The sequence below is a fragment of the Ischnura elegans genome, chromosome 12, assembly GCF_921293095.1.
Source record: "Ischnura elegans chromosome 12, ioIscEleg1.1, whole genome shotgun sequence".
Classification (NCBI taxonomy): domain Eukaryota; kingdom Metazoa; phylum Arthropoda; class Insecta; order Odonata; family Coenagrionidae; genus Ischnura; species Ischnura elegans.
Window position 1 is genome coordinate 65,049,660 of NC_060257.1, and position 17,662 is coordinate 65,067,321.

General features: G+C 38.2%; 1 protein-coding gene across 1 annotated transcript in view; it reads left to right on the forward strand.

Annotated features, from left to right (window-relative positions):
* The window catches only part of LOC124168911 (lachesin-like), a 1,190,944-nt gene that overhangs the window by 939,757 nt on the left and 233,525 nt on the right, over positions 1 to 17,662 (forward strand). The window contains exon 9 of the mRNA XM_046547298.1: positions 16,277 to 16,383. Within this exon, the coding sequence (XP_046403254.1) occupies positions 16,277 to 16,383 (107 nt within the window). The remainder of the gene's footprint in view (positions 1 to 16,276; positions 16,384 to 17,662) is intronic.

Below are 17,662 nucleotides of genomic sequence, written 5' to 3' on the forward strand. Positions count from 1 at the left end.
GAAAAATTCAATGCAAGCGAGTTTTCACTTTCATTCATTAACCTCCATTACTGGTGCCAATTTTCCATTTCTAGATAAATGCTTCTCTTCAAATGAGCGAATTTGAAGCTTGGGATCACCTCGGAATGTTTTAATAGCTGAATTTCGAATTTGACCTGCCTAATTCACTCGGTCACAACCACTTCAGTTGAGAGAGCATGCTCTCAGAACATGCAAGAGTCTTAATCTACGATTACCTCCTCCACTTAAAGGCCTTAATTAAAGTTTGAATGATGTATGTTGGCGAAGGGTGCTATCATCATATCCAATTATAATTAATATCGGTTCTCCATTCCGCTAAAATCAAGCTATATGCCCGGTGATTACCCCCTCTTCTCCATGTGATTCTTCTTATCAATCCAAGTAGGGAACACATAATTGATGTTGCGCCATACTGCCAATGAGTGGATATTTGCACGTTATTATTAATTCGTTTTAACGGGTTTTAAATCAAATAATAAAATGGTAATGAAAGACAGAATTTTTCGTATTACATTTAATATTCCCTACTAGGCTGACCCTATCCAAGGTGTGGAATTGCGTGTACGTTTAATTGTTAAATCAGTGCCACCGATGTAAAAGACCAATGGTGCTGGTTTTGGTATCACATTAATAAATAAATAAAGTAAATGAATGGCAATACAGTAAAATTAATCGTTGTAAACATTGTCAAAACACCATCGTCAATCAAATTCTTTAAGTAGCCCACGAATATTTTATCAGTATTTCTCTTTTTCCCCCCGGGAAGGGAGGGAAAAACTCTTTGATTTATGCTACCGAAAGTCTTCCTTTGTAAAGGCGGATGTTTCGAGGGATCGAATAATATCGCCCGCCGTGTCCTGGTGACAGAGTAGAAATGGCACATTGTTTAGCGGGCGAATGGGCGTGCAGATTTCGAGAGGAGATAAGAGATTCGCGCAGACAGATAGACTGGTCGGCGGTGTCGCGTCCGAAGCACCTCTATCCCTCTCCAGCCCACTCCAGTGAGACCACACCGAACGACCCGTTGTACTTCAAATTCCCGCGCCAGACCACTTTGTAAGACCGCCGAAGTTAGATGGCCTTCAGAGAGAAAAAGGAATAAAAAGGGAGCAGGATACAATGCAATATATCAATTGACTAAGTAGAATATATCAATTAAGAAGACGAAAAGTTCTAACTAGACGGGATATTTGTATGCATTTTTTATGTTTTATTTTTATTATTCTAGTATTTAATTTCCGGCCTCGTTGGCGTCGGCGTAGTGTTCTCGCCGGCCAAACAAGAGATGATGGGTTCGAGTCCTGCTCGGGTAGATTTCCCCTATCCGAGGCATGGTTCTTCGTACACGTGTAATTGTTCAATTTATTGAACTCTTTGAAGTAAAATGGCAAATATCTGCTGTATTCTGTGGCATGAGGATAAATAGCTGAGTTCAGATTCTGTTCAATCATAGGGTGACCTTCATTACCAGTATTATGTATGATATGAATTGGTCTCTCTTGTACAACACAGTATGATCTTTCTTTTTTTATGCATTATTGTGCATTGAACATTTATTTTGTCTTGAATTGTCTCCTCGGTAATTGGTATTCGCAAATTTGTTTGAATTGGTAATCTTTTCCTTTATTTTTAGGCATGGATCTGATTTTTTAAAAGGGATTTACTGTCATTTCCTAATAGGCCATGGGCTAACTGATATTATTATTATTATATTTTTTTGAATGTATGTTAAGCGTAGAGTTTATTCTCCACAATTGAGCCAATTTGTCTTCATCTTTACTAAAAAAAATATTTATTCACCAGCCTATGATATGCGTCCTCATTGCCTACAACATCATTAGAGGCATTCTTCTTAAGGCGCAAAAAAAACGAATCCGCTATAGCAATGCATGAAGTGACGCCACATTACTTGTCTAACGAATCAAAATCCTTTCATGAGGTTCTCCTACGGAACTTAAGCATTTAATACCATTAAAGTTTTTTGGAAAATCCGATGCGATATTTTAAAATGTGAAGTTTTTGGTGCGTGTTGAACATTTTTAATGACGTTGAATAGATCCTTATTATTATAATGACCATGTGTTATTTAACTTGTTTGAAGATATTAGGTTGTTTTCAACCACAAATTTTAAAAATGGACCTACATCAAAATTTAATCGTATAACAAATAATTCACGCGGATATGGGCACCGGTGCAATGTTACAAAGAACAATGATGAAATTTTGCTTGAAAAAGTAGCCTTAATGCTTGGTTGTTTCACTGGTAGAATTCCGGATCGGCAATTAGGAGATTTTGGTCCATGTCTGGGGTACAAAATTATTTTAGATAAATCTAACTGCATAGGAATATTAAGAACAAAGCAGAAACCAAGAAGCATTCAAATGCTAAGATAACGTCGCTGGAAGGAGCTGGCAAAGTAATGTAATTGGAATTTTAAACTCCTGAAGAAACCCGTTAAAGGAATATGACTTTATATCTGTGAAATGTTTACATATTAACGATGTTTTTTTTCAAGGTGGGTTTCATTCTTTATGTAAATCAAAACATCCTATTTTTTATTTTTGACGAATGGGAATCATACTCATGGGAAATAGTTACAGTGACAGTATGAATCTCACAGCATAAGAAATGAGTATTAGCAATATTTACCCGTAAAGCCAAAATAACATAGGCTGAAAGAATATGACTGGGTAGTTGAAGCGGAAACAAGCTGTTAAATCTCGGTAGATTAAAACGAGTATGATTATACCTCTGGGTAATTTTAGCACATGCATGAAGTGATTTTTAATGATGAATTTCGTTCTTCATGCAAAATTAAATTTCCATAATATTTATAATTTTAAATCGATCCGATTTAAGATAGTTATCGATGAAATTTAACCCAGTAAACCGGAACAGTACCTCCCTTTCACAGACGAACGGCAAGCGAAGTGAGATAGTTACGGCGCTATTGGGAGAGTTATGTGAAAGGTGAAATGATTTTGGCGCTCCGTTTATGACACGGAGAAGTATGAGGGTCGAGCGAGGATGGGTTATGTTAATTTTTTTCTGGTGAATTTTGTCCGTTGCGAAAATTTGGATTTCAGAGCAGCATTTTTGCAGCACAATAAATAAGCATAAACAATATTGTTCCTTATAGCAAAAAAATTCTGCTGGAAAAATATGACTAAGTAGCTCAAACTGAAAAAAACCTGGCAAATCCTGGAAGCGGCATACGATTTACCTCTGTTTAATTTTTTACACATTAACAATGTGATTTTTTATACAGTTTCCTGCGTAGTTTGATGTAAATCTTTGATATTTAACAATGTGGAAGCACTTGCCTATTTCTGATAACCGGGGTATCGATGCATAATGCCATTTTCAAGGTTGTGTAAATGGCATTATGTGCCAAAACCTGGGTTGGTAGAAATATGGCAGTGTGAAAGTGCTGTCATTGTGTTATATAATTTTCCTTTTTCGTCCTTTTTTAAAAATGGAATTGCCCTAATATTTTAATTTTTGTATCAACTTCATTTTTAAATGACATTTTAACCCAGTTAACTGGGACAGTACCCGCTTCTCACAGATGAACGGCAAGCATGCTCAAGTGAGATAGTTACGGCGCTAACGGGAGAGTTATGTGAAGGGGGAAATGATTTTGGTGCACCGTTTATGGCACGGAGTAGGGTGCTGGTCGGACGAGGATGGTTGGGGGGAAAAGGCCTACGGTGGTGGCATGGGGCACTTCGATAACCCATCCAGAAATCGCCGGACCATCACGAAACGGCATATAAGCGGCGAGTCGACCAGACCACTCGCCCCGGTAATTGTCGGCGTTATCTCCGCGCCCCGGGAACGCCGCATCGCGGCAGGGCCTCGCGTGAACAGATCCTATTAATTAATTGCTCTCTGTGTCGGCACGAGTGGTTCGCTACGTCGGAAGGGCGTGTGTATGAAGGGTGCAAGTACGGGGGAATCAGACACGGGGGAGAGAGAAGGGTTGCTCTGCCGAACAAGGGATGTAGCGGAACCGTTCGGGGGATAGTATTCGGGGTTGAGTATTTTCTTTTATTTTTTTGGGAAGGGTACGAACGAGAATGTCTGGGGGGCAGAGTAAAAACGTGAAGGTTTGTTAGGGAAAGGTGGGAAAATTGTATGTCCCCAGGTGAGACAGAAAAATTTGCTGGAAAAGAGTTGGGACGTGTCCTTTTTTTTAATTTTGTTCTTCGAAGACACGTACTCATCTACAAGGGCTTTTGAATTAACGACAGGTGATAGGGAAAGTGCCCTTTTGGACGTGGGACAAAAGGTTTTTATGCATCAAGGGAGTAGGTTTGGAACGAATTGAATATGTCCACCGAATATTTAGCAGTGGACTAGGGAAGTGGCAGAAGAGTTACTTCATAGAGGAGGAAACTGACCAACGTAGTGTGTTTGCGAATTATTCACGCTCCTAAGGGTTAATATTAGTCTGTGGTGAGCTCTATCCTCAGATATCTAATTTAACCCTTCGGTAGAACATGTGAGATAGTCATGAAATTACGGTGTCTTAAAATTTGCTCAAAACCCTTGCCTTATAAGATGTAAAGTCCTTTGGGTTTAATGTCAATTATTATTTATGATACAGCGTGATGCTCCGCATCCCATGCTTAGAAACTGGAACGTATTATTTGTGAAAAATACTTTATAGGAAATCGCAAGTCAGACCAAATGAACATTAATTATCGGGAGACACCACTGCTGGCTCAGTATGGACATTCACATATCATACAAATACAATAGCAAAAAGCGAAAACACCTCATTTAAATGATTTTTTGATAGTGACGTTTGAAATTTAACGTTTGCTTAAATAGAGGTACCAATAATTAGCAAGTACATATTTTCTTCCTAGCAGTAACAGGATGCATGATTACTGGCCATATTATACACTTTTTCATTGAACATTACTAGTTTACAACTTATGACTTCGTATTAAAAATTTCTAGGCACATAAATTAAAACTTTATGAAAACGTTCCTATATCATAAATGCAAACATTTTACTTCTGAGAAGAACAGTTTGGCAATTTTTTCAAGCTTCTACCTTGAATACCCTGAGTACAGTTGTAACCCGGAAACCTCCCCGGAGGAGGCGGGGAGTTTTTCCGGGTTAAAACCCCCCGACCCCTCCGGGGGGGTAAAGTAGGTTTTAAATATACCGCGGCTAGCCACGGTGGTGACTTTTAGAGGAGTCACCCGCAATGCACAAATTATGCGAAAACTCTACAAAGAAAAAAAATTCACTCGCCTTGACCGGGATTCCAACCCGGATCCTCCGATTTTCGTTCGAGTGCTTTAGCCAGTTTTTTTTTAAATTCCCATTCTTTCAATACACAACAAGTTGAATTATTCAATTTTAGACAGACATTTGAGAAAATAGAGAAAAAACAGTAGCTTAGAAGTTTTTCGTTTACTAAATTTGAGCCAAAAATAAATACACTGGGAAACATTTTTACAAAGGTATCAAGGAAAAAAATTAATAAAGAAGGAAAAATTAACAATTTTATCACTATTGTCTATTATTATCTCTGTCTCTTTTTCATTGGAAAGGTGATGTCCCTAGCCCGTATCAAATTCAATAATGTCGTTGAATATAGTAAATGTACTAATGAAGCCTCGGTAGTTTAACTGGTTAAAGCACTCGACCGGAAACTGGGGTATCCGGGTTCGAATCCCGTTCAAAGCGATTGATTCTTTTCTCTGTGAATTTTTTTAACACAAACTTTGAGCATTTTATCCATCTAATTTATATGATTTATTCTAGTAATACTCGTACAAAATTACTGTTTTTGAGTCCTAAAAATAATGTTTTCAGCATCAAAAATCCATAAATTTTCGGGGTTCTCCTTTGCCCTGGGGTTATTTCCATCCTGGGGTGTCTTCTCATTGGCTAATTCAGGAGGCCCGGGTGGCTTCACCGGCTTCCGACGGGGTGTATAAGAGACGGGCGATACCACGGGTATCCACTTCATTGACCTGAAGAAGCCTGCTGCAATGCCGGCGAAACTGTCGTCTGCAGAGATGAATCTACGCGGTATTAACCCCGAAAACCTCCACGTTGAATCCTCACCACACCGCGAAAGCCTACTCAAGGATTTCATACCACGTTATTTTCCAATCTCTTAGCTCCAGAGCACTATTTCTCAACGTAATCTCCATTCAAAGCTACGGCTTGATGCCACTTTAAAGTGATGGCTTGTATGTCTCTACGGTACCATTTCACTGGTCGATGTTGGAGAAACATCTTACTGCAACAAGAATCATTCTTCATCATCTCCATAGTGGCACTGATGAATATCCATCTTCTTTTGAAACATTTCATCAAATTTCAATTTATATATATCTTGTAAATAACTTACTTTTTTAAATAAGTAATAGCAAAAATTATAAAGGAAGCTGCACCCTTAATTGTACAACCATTATCCCAAGGAAATAGATTGTGGCAGGGGCCGGCAAAAATATTCCACATCGGAGGTAGTATGAACCTGAAGTTCACCCTGGGCTATGGCCTTCCTCCGAACACGCTTCAAACAGAAGTTTTGGAAGAGTGTATTGAATTAGGGAATATAAAGTGCTAGATGAACCACCTGCCCTTTTAACCCTCGCGGGCAGTAGCAAAATTACTCTCCACCCTCTCTAAGCCTTCCCTTCAATCCGTACAGGGCCGAATCTCCACATGCTCATCCACCCTCCGTCGACTATCATTCACATTCACACACAGACGCCCAAACATCCAGTGCCTCAAACACGCGGCTCCTCAAAGCCCACTTTTCAGACCCACTCCCGTCCGCATGATTCGGAGGCTTTAAAATGCGAGAATAATGCCGACATCTGGCGACTGGACTGGCCCACACAATGGGTTTGCTGTGCCCTTCTGCTTTGCATGTAACTGTTTTTGTTGCCCTCCTCCCCTTCCCCAACGTATACACTGTCCCCTTCCACACTCCGCTCCCCATCTCCATGGCTACCACACCACACCCCCTACCTATATGACCATTCAGACGTTTGGTACCACTGCATCCATTTCAAGTTCAACCCACTAAGTTGAGTAACGCAACCTCTATAAAATATACAGAATAATAATAATGTATATCGCTGCATATTCATTACAAACAAAGACGTATGAAAAATTCAAGGAACCTTAGGTAAGCTAGAAGTCGGACTTATGCTTAGGTCAGTGGCGCAGAGTGATGGGGGTTTTGGGGGATAAAATCCCCCCCAGAGCTCAGAGAAATTTTTAAGTTTAATCCATTTTACTTAATTGTATTGAAATTACTAAAAGAATAGTGTAAGCATTAATAAAATATCCCTCAGAAAGCCGTAAAACTCACCATTTTGAACCATTTATCTTAAAATTCCGCAATTTATTAATCTCGCACCTACCGCTTATCCTGGTGGATATTCCATACCCCCACACACCCCGGTATTAGTCACACCTAACTCCCCCCAGCCTTATTTCCTAGCTGCGCCCCTGGCTTAGGTTACAATCACCATACCTATAATAATCTTCCATTCATGGCTTAAAATAAATAGTGGTAAAAAGGACATGTAACAACATTCATAAAAATAATATTTTTACTGAATATATTATTCAAATTAATGACTTATCCAAATTAGTGAAGATTAGGTAAAAGCTAAATAGCCATTAGTAAACTGAATAGTAATAAGGCTAGCCAAATGTTTAAATTAAAAAATACCGACAACCGACTTCTTTTCTCTGTTATGCTTGAAAAACGTATCTATTATCCATATTTTCAACCTATCAGAAAAATTTCATTTATTCGCAATAATATTTATTTTAATTTTTTTATTTAAGACAATCTCCATCAGCCACTTCCCCGTAAAATCATACATTGTCAAAACTATCACGCACTCTCCCAGAACCTTTTTGGACCTTTCTTCAACAGTAAGCAAATAAAAGATTGAAAAGGTATATGATAGTACTTTTACATAATTTGTGTTAAATTTAGTTATTACCGCATCTTTCTCAGCACTCAAGTTCATATGTATAGTTACTAATGGTAGTAAGGTAGAGGGATCTACAATTCCTCCAAATTCCTACTCATGTAAGGACATGTTTTTGTCACTTAGTAGGACAAAAGGCGTGATAAATTATATTTCATTCGTCTCGTTTTCGGTGACCAACTCTTCCTCTATCAATATTACCGCCCAGTGAATCCCTTCCCCAAAACTCCATTGATTATTATGTCATCTAGCACATCAACCTGAAGGGGTGATGCAAGAAATATTCAGATTCTTTTAGACTACTGCGGTGCTGGCACAACTATTCTTATTCAGTAAGTACCGCAAATCATCCTGTATCTTTCATTTATCGGGTGTCTTCAAACAATTTCTTCCTTTTGTCTTTCATTCTCATTAACTTCCAGGTTTCTTTACCATGTAATGTCTTTACCAAGTGAATTAAACGCCAAGATAATACAACGGCAAAAATATTTCACAGCCAATAGAACATAAATTTAATATTTCATAAGATCCAGGAAAATAGTCTTAATCGCCTCGATGGGAGTGTGTTGGTGCACTGCTTTGAGACATTAAATCGTAATAGAAGGGTAAATGTTTCCAACTCAAGTCCTTGGCTTAATCTGGGGTGAGCTCTACCAAAACCTCTATCCAAACCAATCAAAACAAACCATTGACACATTGCATTGAAATGTGAACTGGTGATCAAAGGACCACGGTTTTTGATTCAAGGCTTTGGCTTAGTCTACGGTTAGCTCTACCAATAACTCTATCCAAACCAACCTATCCAACCCCAACCTTGGGGTTGCATCACTGAGGGAATGATTGAGAGATCACAATTGTGTCGCCCTGGATTCCAACCCAACCCTCTCCACATAGATTTTCTCGTAAGCCCTGATCCCCACCTTCAAGCGACCCCAGTTGTTTTCCCAACAGAAAAAAACGCTTTTTTTACTCCATTTATTTATTCTGCGCTGCATTTCACCATTAGTGGCACTGCCCGGGCAATCAATTCGTCCGGTCCCATCGTGTTCGCCCAAGGTGGGGAAAGGCTTAGACAGACAAGGGGTATGAGGACGAGGATAATGGTGGCTGTCCAGTGAAAAGACCGTAAAATCTGCACGCCATTGCGGTGTGGCCAATAATAAAAAAAGGAACGGCAAAACAATATCTGAATGCGAAAAGTATCCTTCGGAAGTTTTCAACAGTGTGGTCGGCGTGTTCCCGCAGTGTCGAGTTATATCGGTGGCTACGTGATGAGAGGTTTTATTTTTTATCCATTTTCAAAAGGGAGAGGAATTTATGGTCCCGTAAATTATATTAACTGCCCAATGCTGTCTATTTTGCGGAGTACTTCCCCGGCTATTATTCTCGATTTTGATTTATAAGAACGTAAATCAAAACTCTGGAATCTATCTCAACACTTTTTATCAGAATAAAACAAGGTATTTCCGAACGGTTCTCGTACACAATGGTTTTTACTTGGTAACAAATGGCATTTCAAGTAATTCCAGGACTTACATTAGCTATTAAGATAGAAGTTGATGAGCCTTCATAGAGGGTACCATAAAAGAGTGTATAATTATCCGGTCATTCCAACTATATTAATGCCGAGTCTTCCATTATTCCATTTAAGTTGATTGCGTTGAATTATTTGTCTAATGGTGTTATGGGTATGAGTCTTGCATCGATTGAGAAATTGGAGTCTAGTTACTAAATTAAATAAGCTATCCTAACGGAGGAAAATCATCGTTTTGCAATCAGATGGAAATAATGCTACACCGTGGGGTTTCAGTTTTATGCTCTTGAATGAGTTGGATACAGGCCTTTAAGAAGGATCTCTTAGGATAGAAATATCGATCGAAATATTCCTCTACTTTTACACGATCCTAGGTATAATTCAGCCCTTTATTTGAACCATGTGATTCTCTCAGATAATTCAGCTATTCCCATTGCCCTCGGGTCATTTAACTTCCAAAAAAACCAGAATATTTGTGCTTCATAAGAGGGGGACTTCAGGATAGCTTTTCAAATCTAACTTAAAAATTGGTTAATTGGTCTCCTATCTTAAGATACAGGCAGAGTTATTTTTAAGCATTCGATGCACTACCTTGCACCAATTTGTGATACCTTTATATAATACTGTGATTCACTTTTACCACCAATTTGTGATACACATTATCCATACCTATTGCTGAGTTAGGAATGAGTTAGCTGAGCTGAGCTAGGAATATCCTCGAAATCCTTGGAATGGGTAAAAACGCTCGGACGCTTGAACCAATATTTGGGAGTGTTTACTACTTCTAGAACAAAATTTTACACGAAAACTAGGTTTGGTCACGCATAATCCATTTCAAACGAACTCAAAATTCAACCTTCCCTGTAAAGCTTTCTGCGAAGTCACAGAAAGGAAAGGGAAGATATGTTTTTTCCTCCCGAAGTAACATTTTAATTATTTTTTACCATTTGTTCGTACATTTGAATTAAGCGAAAGTGTCTTGTGAAACCAACCTGAATGGTGGCTCTAGGCATCGCATCATCAATTCGTTCCCTTTTGCGAAGATATTGAGATGTGGTAGACCCTGAATCGTAGAACGTTTGCAAAAATTTGAAATATTCAGTTGATAAAATTTAAAATGGAACCGTTCCATTACAGAAATCTTGGTATGTGCCTTTAGTCATATTTGTAGTTGAACTTGCGCTTTCCCAAAAATACTTGAGTCTCCTTGGGGTGTTATTTTACAAAGGAATGATTATTATAATATAGGAACACTCAGGTGATGAAGGCTAGTTGATGGCTGGTCGACGGTATTTTCCTCTTGATAACTCGTATGTTCTATTATTTTTTTAGTGTTTTAATTTCATGTTGATTGAATGGCTGAGGGGATTAAGAAATACCGTTAAGGTATGAAGTAAAAAAGAAAGCACCTCGCCCAACACGGAATCCATCTTATTGGACCTCAAGGGTCGTCGCTCCCACGAGAGATTTTTGCGAGGTCATCCGAAAGGAAAGAACTAGATTTGACGATTTTTCAGCTCGACTATTTCCGCGCACCGAGGGACACAGTCGAGTGGCCTTCGTCGACTCGTGGACACCGAAATAAAAGGGCAGCGCCCAAAGGGTCGAAAATAAAAGGACATCTGTCGGGAGATCAAATTAAATCCGCTTTTTGTTTGGGAACCCGACGCTGGCGCGCTCTGCCGTGGTGCGCCTAAACCAGTGATGAGGATCGTCTGGCGTCCATCGGATTCCGCCATCTAGGTCTTTTGTGGGCCTCTACTCGGAGAGATAAAAATTACAGTAGATCGGGTGCTGAAGTTATTCTAGTCGCTCATGGGCTTAGTCCATTTGGGGAGAGGTTTTGAAGACTAGAGATGGGTCGAATTTTATTTTCTTCGGAGTACTTATTTAGCAATTTATGTATACCCAAAGACTGTAAGATATTAATCTACATCTACATATTACCCCGCAGGCCGCCTAAAAAAGAGTGTGGCAGGGGGTGTTAGGGAACCAAACATCTACGTATAAAAAGTAAAAACTCAGACAAAAATTCCTACCAGCATTTGTTAAAGTCCTTTATGGTTTGGGGGAAAACGAATTCCCATGCCTATCCGTTCGGCAAAATACCTCTCATAATTTATCGCTTCTGTCGGACCTGGAAATACAGACTTTTCCACAGGTTTTTTGAAATTTTTGACCTCTAACTTTAGTAACTTTAGCTGGAGTAATACATATTCACGAAACTGGCTTACTTATGGTGAAATATCCTGAGTTTTGTTGAGTGCAAGCAAAATATTACAATGTTGACCATTTGACCTCACAATGTGGGTCCAAACCAAAATTATGAATTTGCCGTACTAAGTATCATTGTTGAAAAAATCTAGATAGAAAAAGTCTGAATTTCATTGACCAAGATGTTTATTCACTCCTTCCTTCCATAGATCCTTTTTACCTGTCGTGCAAAAAATTCACCGCACAAGGTCTGTCCCATATGTCTGCCAATTGACTGTTATACTTTCCCTACTGGTTTATTCTTTGAGTTGTTTTTATGTTGTTATTGTATTGTGTCTAATTTATGTCATTGTTAAAATTTTCATTGTAAATTGGCGTCACGGCTGTATGCGGAAATTACTTAAATAAATAATTATTAAATTTTCGTACACGATAAAACCGAGAACGAAACTTTTATTTACGTAAATTTAATCGTTGACCCAGTGAGGTCACAGTCAAGATTATAGGGGTGGCAAAAAGAATTACATACCGATGGAGGTGTCAATCCATAGGTTTTAAACGGTGCCCAAGTCATTGGTAATGTCCAAATACCCGTCTTATACAGTAATTGACCTCCTGTATAATGGGGTTCTATGATGAGATGAGGCTGTTCTAGAATGATATTCATTCTGAATTCATATTGTATTGAAAGAATGTTATCATGTGGAGTAAGTACACATTATAATTATCATCACCAATACGGAGCTCCAATGAAAAAAGATAAACAACCTTCGTAAATTTTCACAGAATTTTTTATTGGTACGACGCGTTTAATCGCTGAGGCGTAGTACTAACGAAAAATTCTTTGGTGATTTACAAAGGTTGTTCATCATCATTCAGCTTGAGTTCCCATCTAGGGAAAGCAATAGTTATTGATTTCGGAGCTACAATGTTTTATCTTGATCTAACCATGTATTATATTACACTCGAGAATTGAAATCGGTGTTTCAGTCGTCTTCTGGTAGCATTACCATAACTTTAAATATGTTAAATTTTAAGTTTTGTCATAATTTTTACAGTTTTTCATAGTTGGAGAGTTGTTATGGGTTCTTTAGGATACATTAATTACTGTCCGTAGCGGAGTTATAGAAATGGAAAAGTCCTGATGTTTTCTCGTTCCTATCCGATGCTAACCTCTTATCTCACTGAATTGAAAACAGCTGAATGATGATATCTACTCCTTAAGTGTTATCACCCACCGCGTATATAATTGTGCTTACAAAGGTCACCCTTGCATCGCTGACGGACAAATTGATCCGATTTCACCGAAATTTATCTACATGATGATGTGATCTATGAAATTCTTAACTTTTTAATGCTATTTCTCGCAACTACAAACATTTTAACACAAATTATTGGAAAAAAAGTGGATCGCATTGCACTCAATCACCGCGCCTTGGTCATTTTTGAAAACCGTTTAAAATGTGCCAATAGACCGAAGTGGCAATATAAATCAGCCCACAAGGGGATGGAATTGGTCCTCCTAGATGTAGTCTCCTTGCCAAGAAGTTACGCATCTAGCCATTTTGAGAGGGACCTTCAGAGTTGCGTTTTTTTTATTAAGTTGAAAATCGCGTAACTTTGAGTTTTTTCAACATATTCTATCTTCGAGATTTATGTTTCCCCTCTTGAAACTAAGGTCTTACTAGATTGCAATTTTAGATGTGAGTGAACAAACCCATTGCATTTAATTTACTGTGACACATTCTAGATGATTTAACTCCACGATAGACCGCATCAGTATGCTCAATATCAGAAGAATGATCGATAGATAATTGGATATATAAATTAGAAAATTCTCAAATCGAATATGGAAAAACCTTAATTTTTCTCTTACAAGAAAAAACGTATTGCAACTATATTCATGGCTTACATATTTTTTGGAAAACCCTATCTTAAAAATTAGAAAGCAGTTTTAACATTCTGCAAACCTACAGTTGAACTTAGCTTTTCTGTGGATTAAATGCTAAGGTATTTAAATACCTGAAGTCTCTTTTTTATATTTATTTACATGATATTTGAAAGTACAATTCCTTCTTTGGAATATTCGAATGTAATATTTTTTTATGGGGCAAGGGCTGCACTCAAAATAAAGGTTTTGGTGATTTTCAATATTTATGATCCCCTTTTTAACTATAAAAAAGATTACCTTCAGTCTGTCTGATTTTGTTAATGAATATACACAAATTTTATGGCAGTAGCAGCTGGAGTTCACTTCATGCTCTCGCCCTACGTGTATGAGATGATTTATAGGGTCATTGAAAACGTATTAATGCCTGAAACAGACCGCTCGTAAATGGGAGAATGGTCGAAAGCTGGATGAGTTCATATGATCTATCACCATTGTCCGCGGCCTGCAGTTGTGTGTGACCTCTTTCAAGGGATACCTACAAATTTCCAATTAGGGTTACATAAGGGGAATCAAACCTTATCAAAATTTTTAGAAGATACGCTTTTGAGTGTATTCTATCCATATGCATGACTCCAAAATAATCCTCAAGATAACTCTTCAAAAAAACCTCAAGAAATATTTCTGGCTATTTCCCAACGTCTAATACCTTTTATTCCATCAGGGTGACATAAAAGCGATTGAAAACCCCCGAAATTTTTGGAAAAGACTCATTTGTGTGTATCCTATACATAGGAAATGCTCCAAAATGATCCTAAAGACAAATCCTCAACAACTGAAAGGAATTTTTTTTCTGGCTCAGGTCCTATCTCTGATATCTTGTATCACCTCTCCGACCACATTATCTGCCTATGTATAGTCTGATTTGTACTTAATTTACCTTAATATTTTCATGGTGATGAAGCCATGGATAGTGCCATCAAGCTATTTCCTCAGAGCGAACTTCAGGATGGGTTTTACCGAACCAAAAGCCTATCCTGAAGTTCATTCTGAGAAAATGGCTTGGTGGTATAGATGGCTAAGACACCTGATGGGAAATCGGGAGACCCGGGATCGAATTCCGGTTAAGCCAAATACTTTCATGGCTAACTTCATCATTTATGTATATAAGTTTGCACGCGTGCACGTGACTGTGTAAAAATTCACTTACTCCATGTACTACTTTAAGTTTTCGCTTTAATTCCGCCGTCCAGGATGTCTATCAGTGTTCTTGAGGGGTAGCCAGCATCACAGTCTGAAAATATTTTTTGTACTAACCGTTTCTTTCATGCTGCTCGAGATACCCTCTGGGTATCCCATTATCCTATAGCGATCTAAGTCAAGGGATTTATTCAACCTGCGGCCCGCCGGCTTGTATCTTGTGGTCCTTAGAGGCTAAAGAAAATATTATAATACGAACCAAATATCTAACTAACACACTCGTCAAAAATAAACAATGTCAAAAATTGCTTAGATTGATTGAACTTTTTAGCAAAAAAGATTATTGCACTTTGAAATCACATGTTTTTTATTTATTTTATTTTTGTGATTGTAAAATGAAGGGGGAATTGTGACTCTCCGGACGATGTGAAATCCACTTTTGGCACTTGCATTAAAACTGGTTGAAGACCCCTCTAGCGATGCCCATGAATTGATTGGTTACCTTGAGGATGGCTCCATCAGCGGTGACGAAACTGGCAGTGCGAATATCCAAATAATGTCATGTGGATAAACCCAAAATAGCATCACTGAAAACAAACATATTTTTAGCTTTCCAAAGTTTTTGCCTTAGTTACGACACGTTTTCAATGCTAGCAGATCAGCATCCGGCACGAATAAAAACATACGTCATTAGCAGCCTCACCCTTTAGCTTTCCAAACCGGAAGTCAGACCGATCACCTTTACCGAATATTAGGCCACGAGGATGGCAACAATGACAGATTTTCTTCCTACGCTGCTGGGTTAAAAGTATTCACATCTAAGACAATCAACAGCATGCGAACAACAGTGTAACCGCCTAGCGGTATCTTACAGTAACACAAAAATATTTTGCATTATAGAATCTTATGCACCCAATATCCATTCTTTATATGAAATTTACATGTTATAACAATCATAATTACATGACAACACCTTCTTATTTTGAGTACATAAGGTGTAAGTAAAGAAAAACCAAATGGTTGCACTAAAAATTCCGTTTTTTTGGGCTAGTTAATACTTCTCAATTTTAACGGCTCTTAATGCGATAACTACGGCTGCCATCAAGCTAATTTTTCGGAAATATATGAATAAAAATATTCTTATTAATTTAAAACTCTCAAAAATCCAAATAAATAATGATTTATGGCAATAAAGTTACGTTTAGCAAATAAATATAAGTTTAACCCCTAGCGGTACCATATGGTTAAACTTAGCTTTTTTAATTTCACCATATGGTACAACTAGGCGTTAACGGATTAATCTTTGGTGTGTATAAAAAATTTTGTTCGTTCAAAAATTAAATGTTGGTATTTTCTATATATATATTGTGTTCAATTTAATAATAATTTCTGTTCTATTCTTGTCTCTTTCTCGGCTTCCTTCTGACGTCAGCCCTTGGCTATGAGCCCGACTTCATCTACCCACTGGAGAACGTGACGATAGCCCAAGGGAGGGACGCCACTTTCACATGTGTCGTCAACAACTTGGGCGGATACAGGGTGAGTGGAGACGCCGCGCAGGCCAGGGTGTGTACCGATTTCGCCATTCGCCTGTCTCTTTAAGAGAAAAAAACAAAAGAAACCCGCCCTCCCGAGACCTCCTTCACCTCACCGCCAGCAAAAGCACATCACTATATATTTCTCACCGCTGCTGCACCTGCCGCTAAGCAAGGCACCTCTATCGCTCGACGAGTTCCGCTTCAATCACTTTGCACCAATCCTTTGAAGTAGTGAGGGAGACTGGAAAGATATAGCTGGAAACAAAGATGGAATAAAAATTTTTGATAACTTAGGTTCTCGCTAGTAAAAATAATCAAATTGAACTTACGTGCGCATTGCACGAATCCATTGTTTGAGTCAAAGTGGCTTACATATTATAGGTCAAGGCTTGGAATATTTGTAAGTGAAGGTAAACATTGTAGCAACGAAACAATTTATCCAATCTAACCAAATGGACGATAGTTGTAATGTACGTATTCAACTAATTCAGTGTAGGAGTCCATATGGTTCAATTATAAGAAGTCACCTTGAGACTTGGAATATCTGGGTGTGAAGCCAAACACTATAGTAGCGAAAATATCCATCAAGTCTAACCAAATGGACTGTGGTTATGATAATAGTTGTCTAGGATATAAAAAATGTAGCATGAAGGAAGGAATAGAATATGATGATAGAATATGTAGGTAATTTGAAAAATGTAGCATGAAGGAAGGCACTGATAGAATATGTTGGTAATTTATGCCCTTGCTTTTGCATGTGATCGGATCTAGGCTTATTTTGGATGCATTATTTGATTTATCACTGTGAGGGAAGGCAAAGAATAGTTTCTTGGATGGGTGAAGTATTTTCGCACATGTGATCCATGCTCCACTTAAAGAAAACAATAAGTTGGTGGAATTGCAGTTTTTTACGTGGCTTCAATTTCGCCCATAATCAAAATTTTAAATGAAATAAAGTTTTTGGGGCAAATACGATAGTCCGTTAGATTATCTCAGCCCATATAGCTTTAATTTTTAATTTCGAGGCCTGCTGTGTGCTCTAGTTCCTCCATTACATGAGAAAGCTACTACGTTGGCCGTGCAATGGGTCAGCGGGAATAATATGCGGTAAGAAAACCTTAATCATCAGTGCATACATATGGATACACAAAGTTGGAATTTTTGTGTGCTGAAATGGCTTTGTGAAAAGAAAAAGCAAGACCTATAGTAGTCACCGGGAGTACTTGGCAACTTTGTGATGTGTATGACTTCATATGGATATCATAGCGGAACTTTGCTTG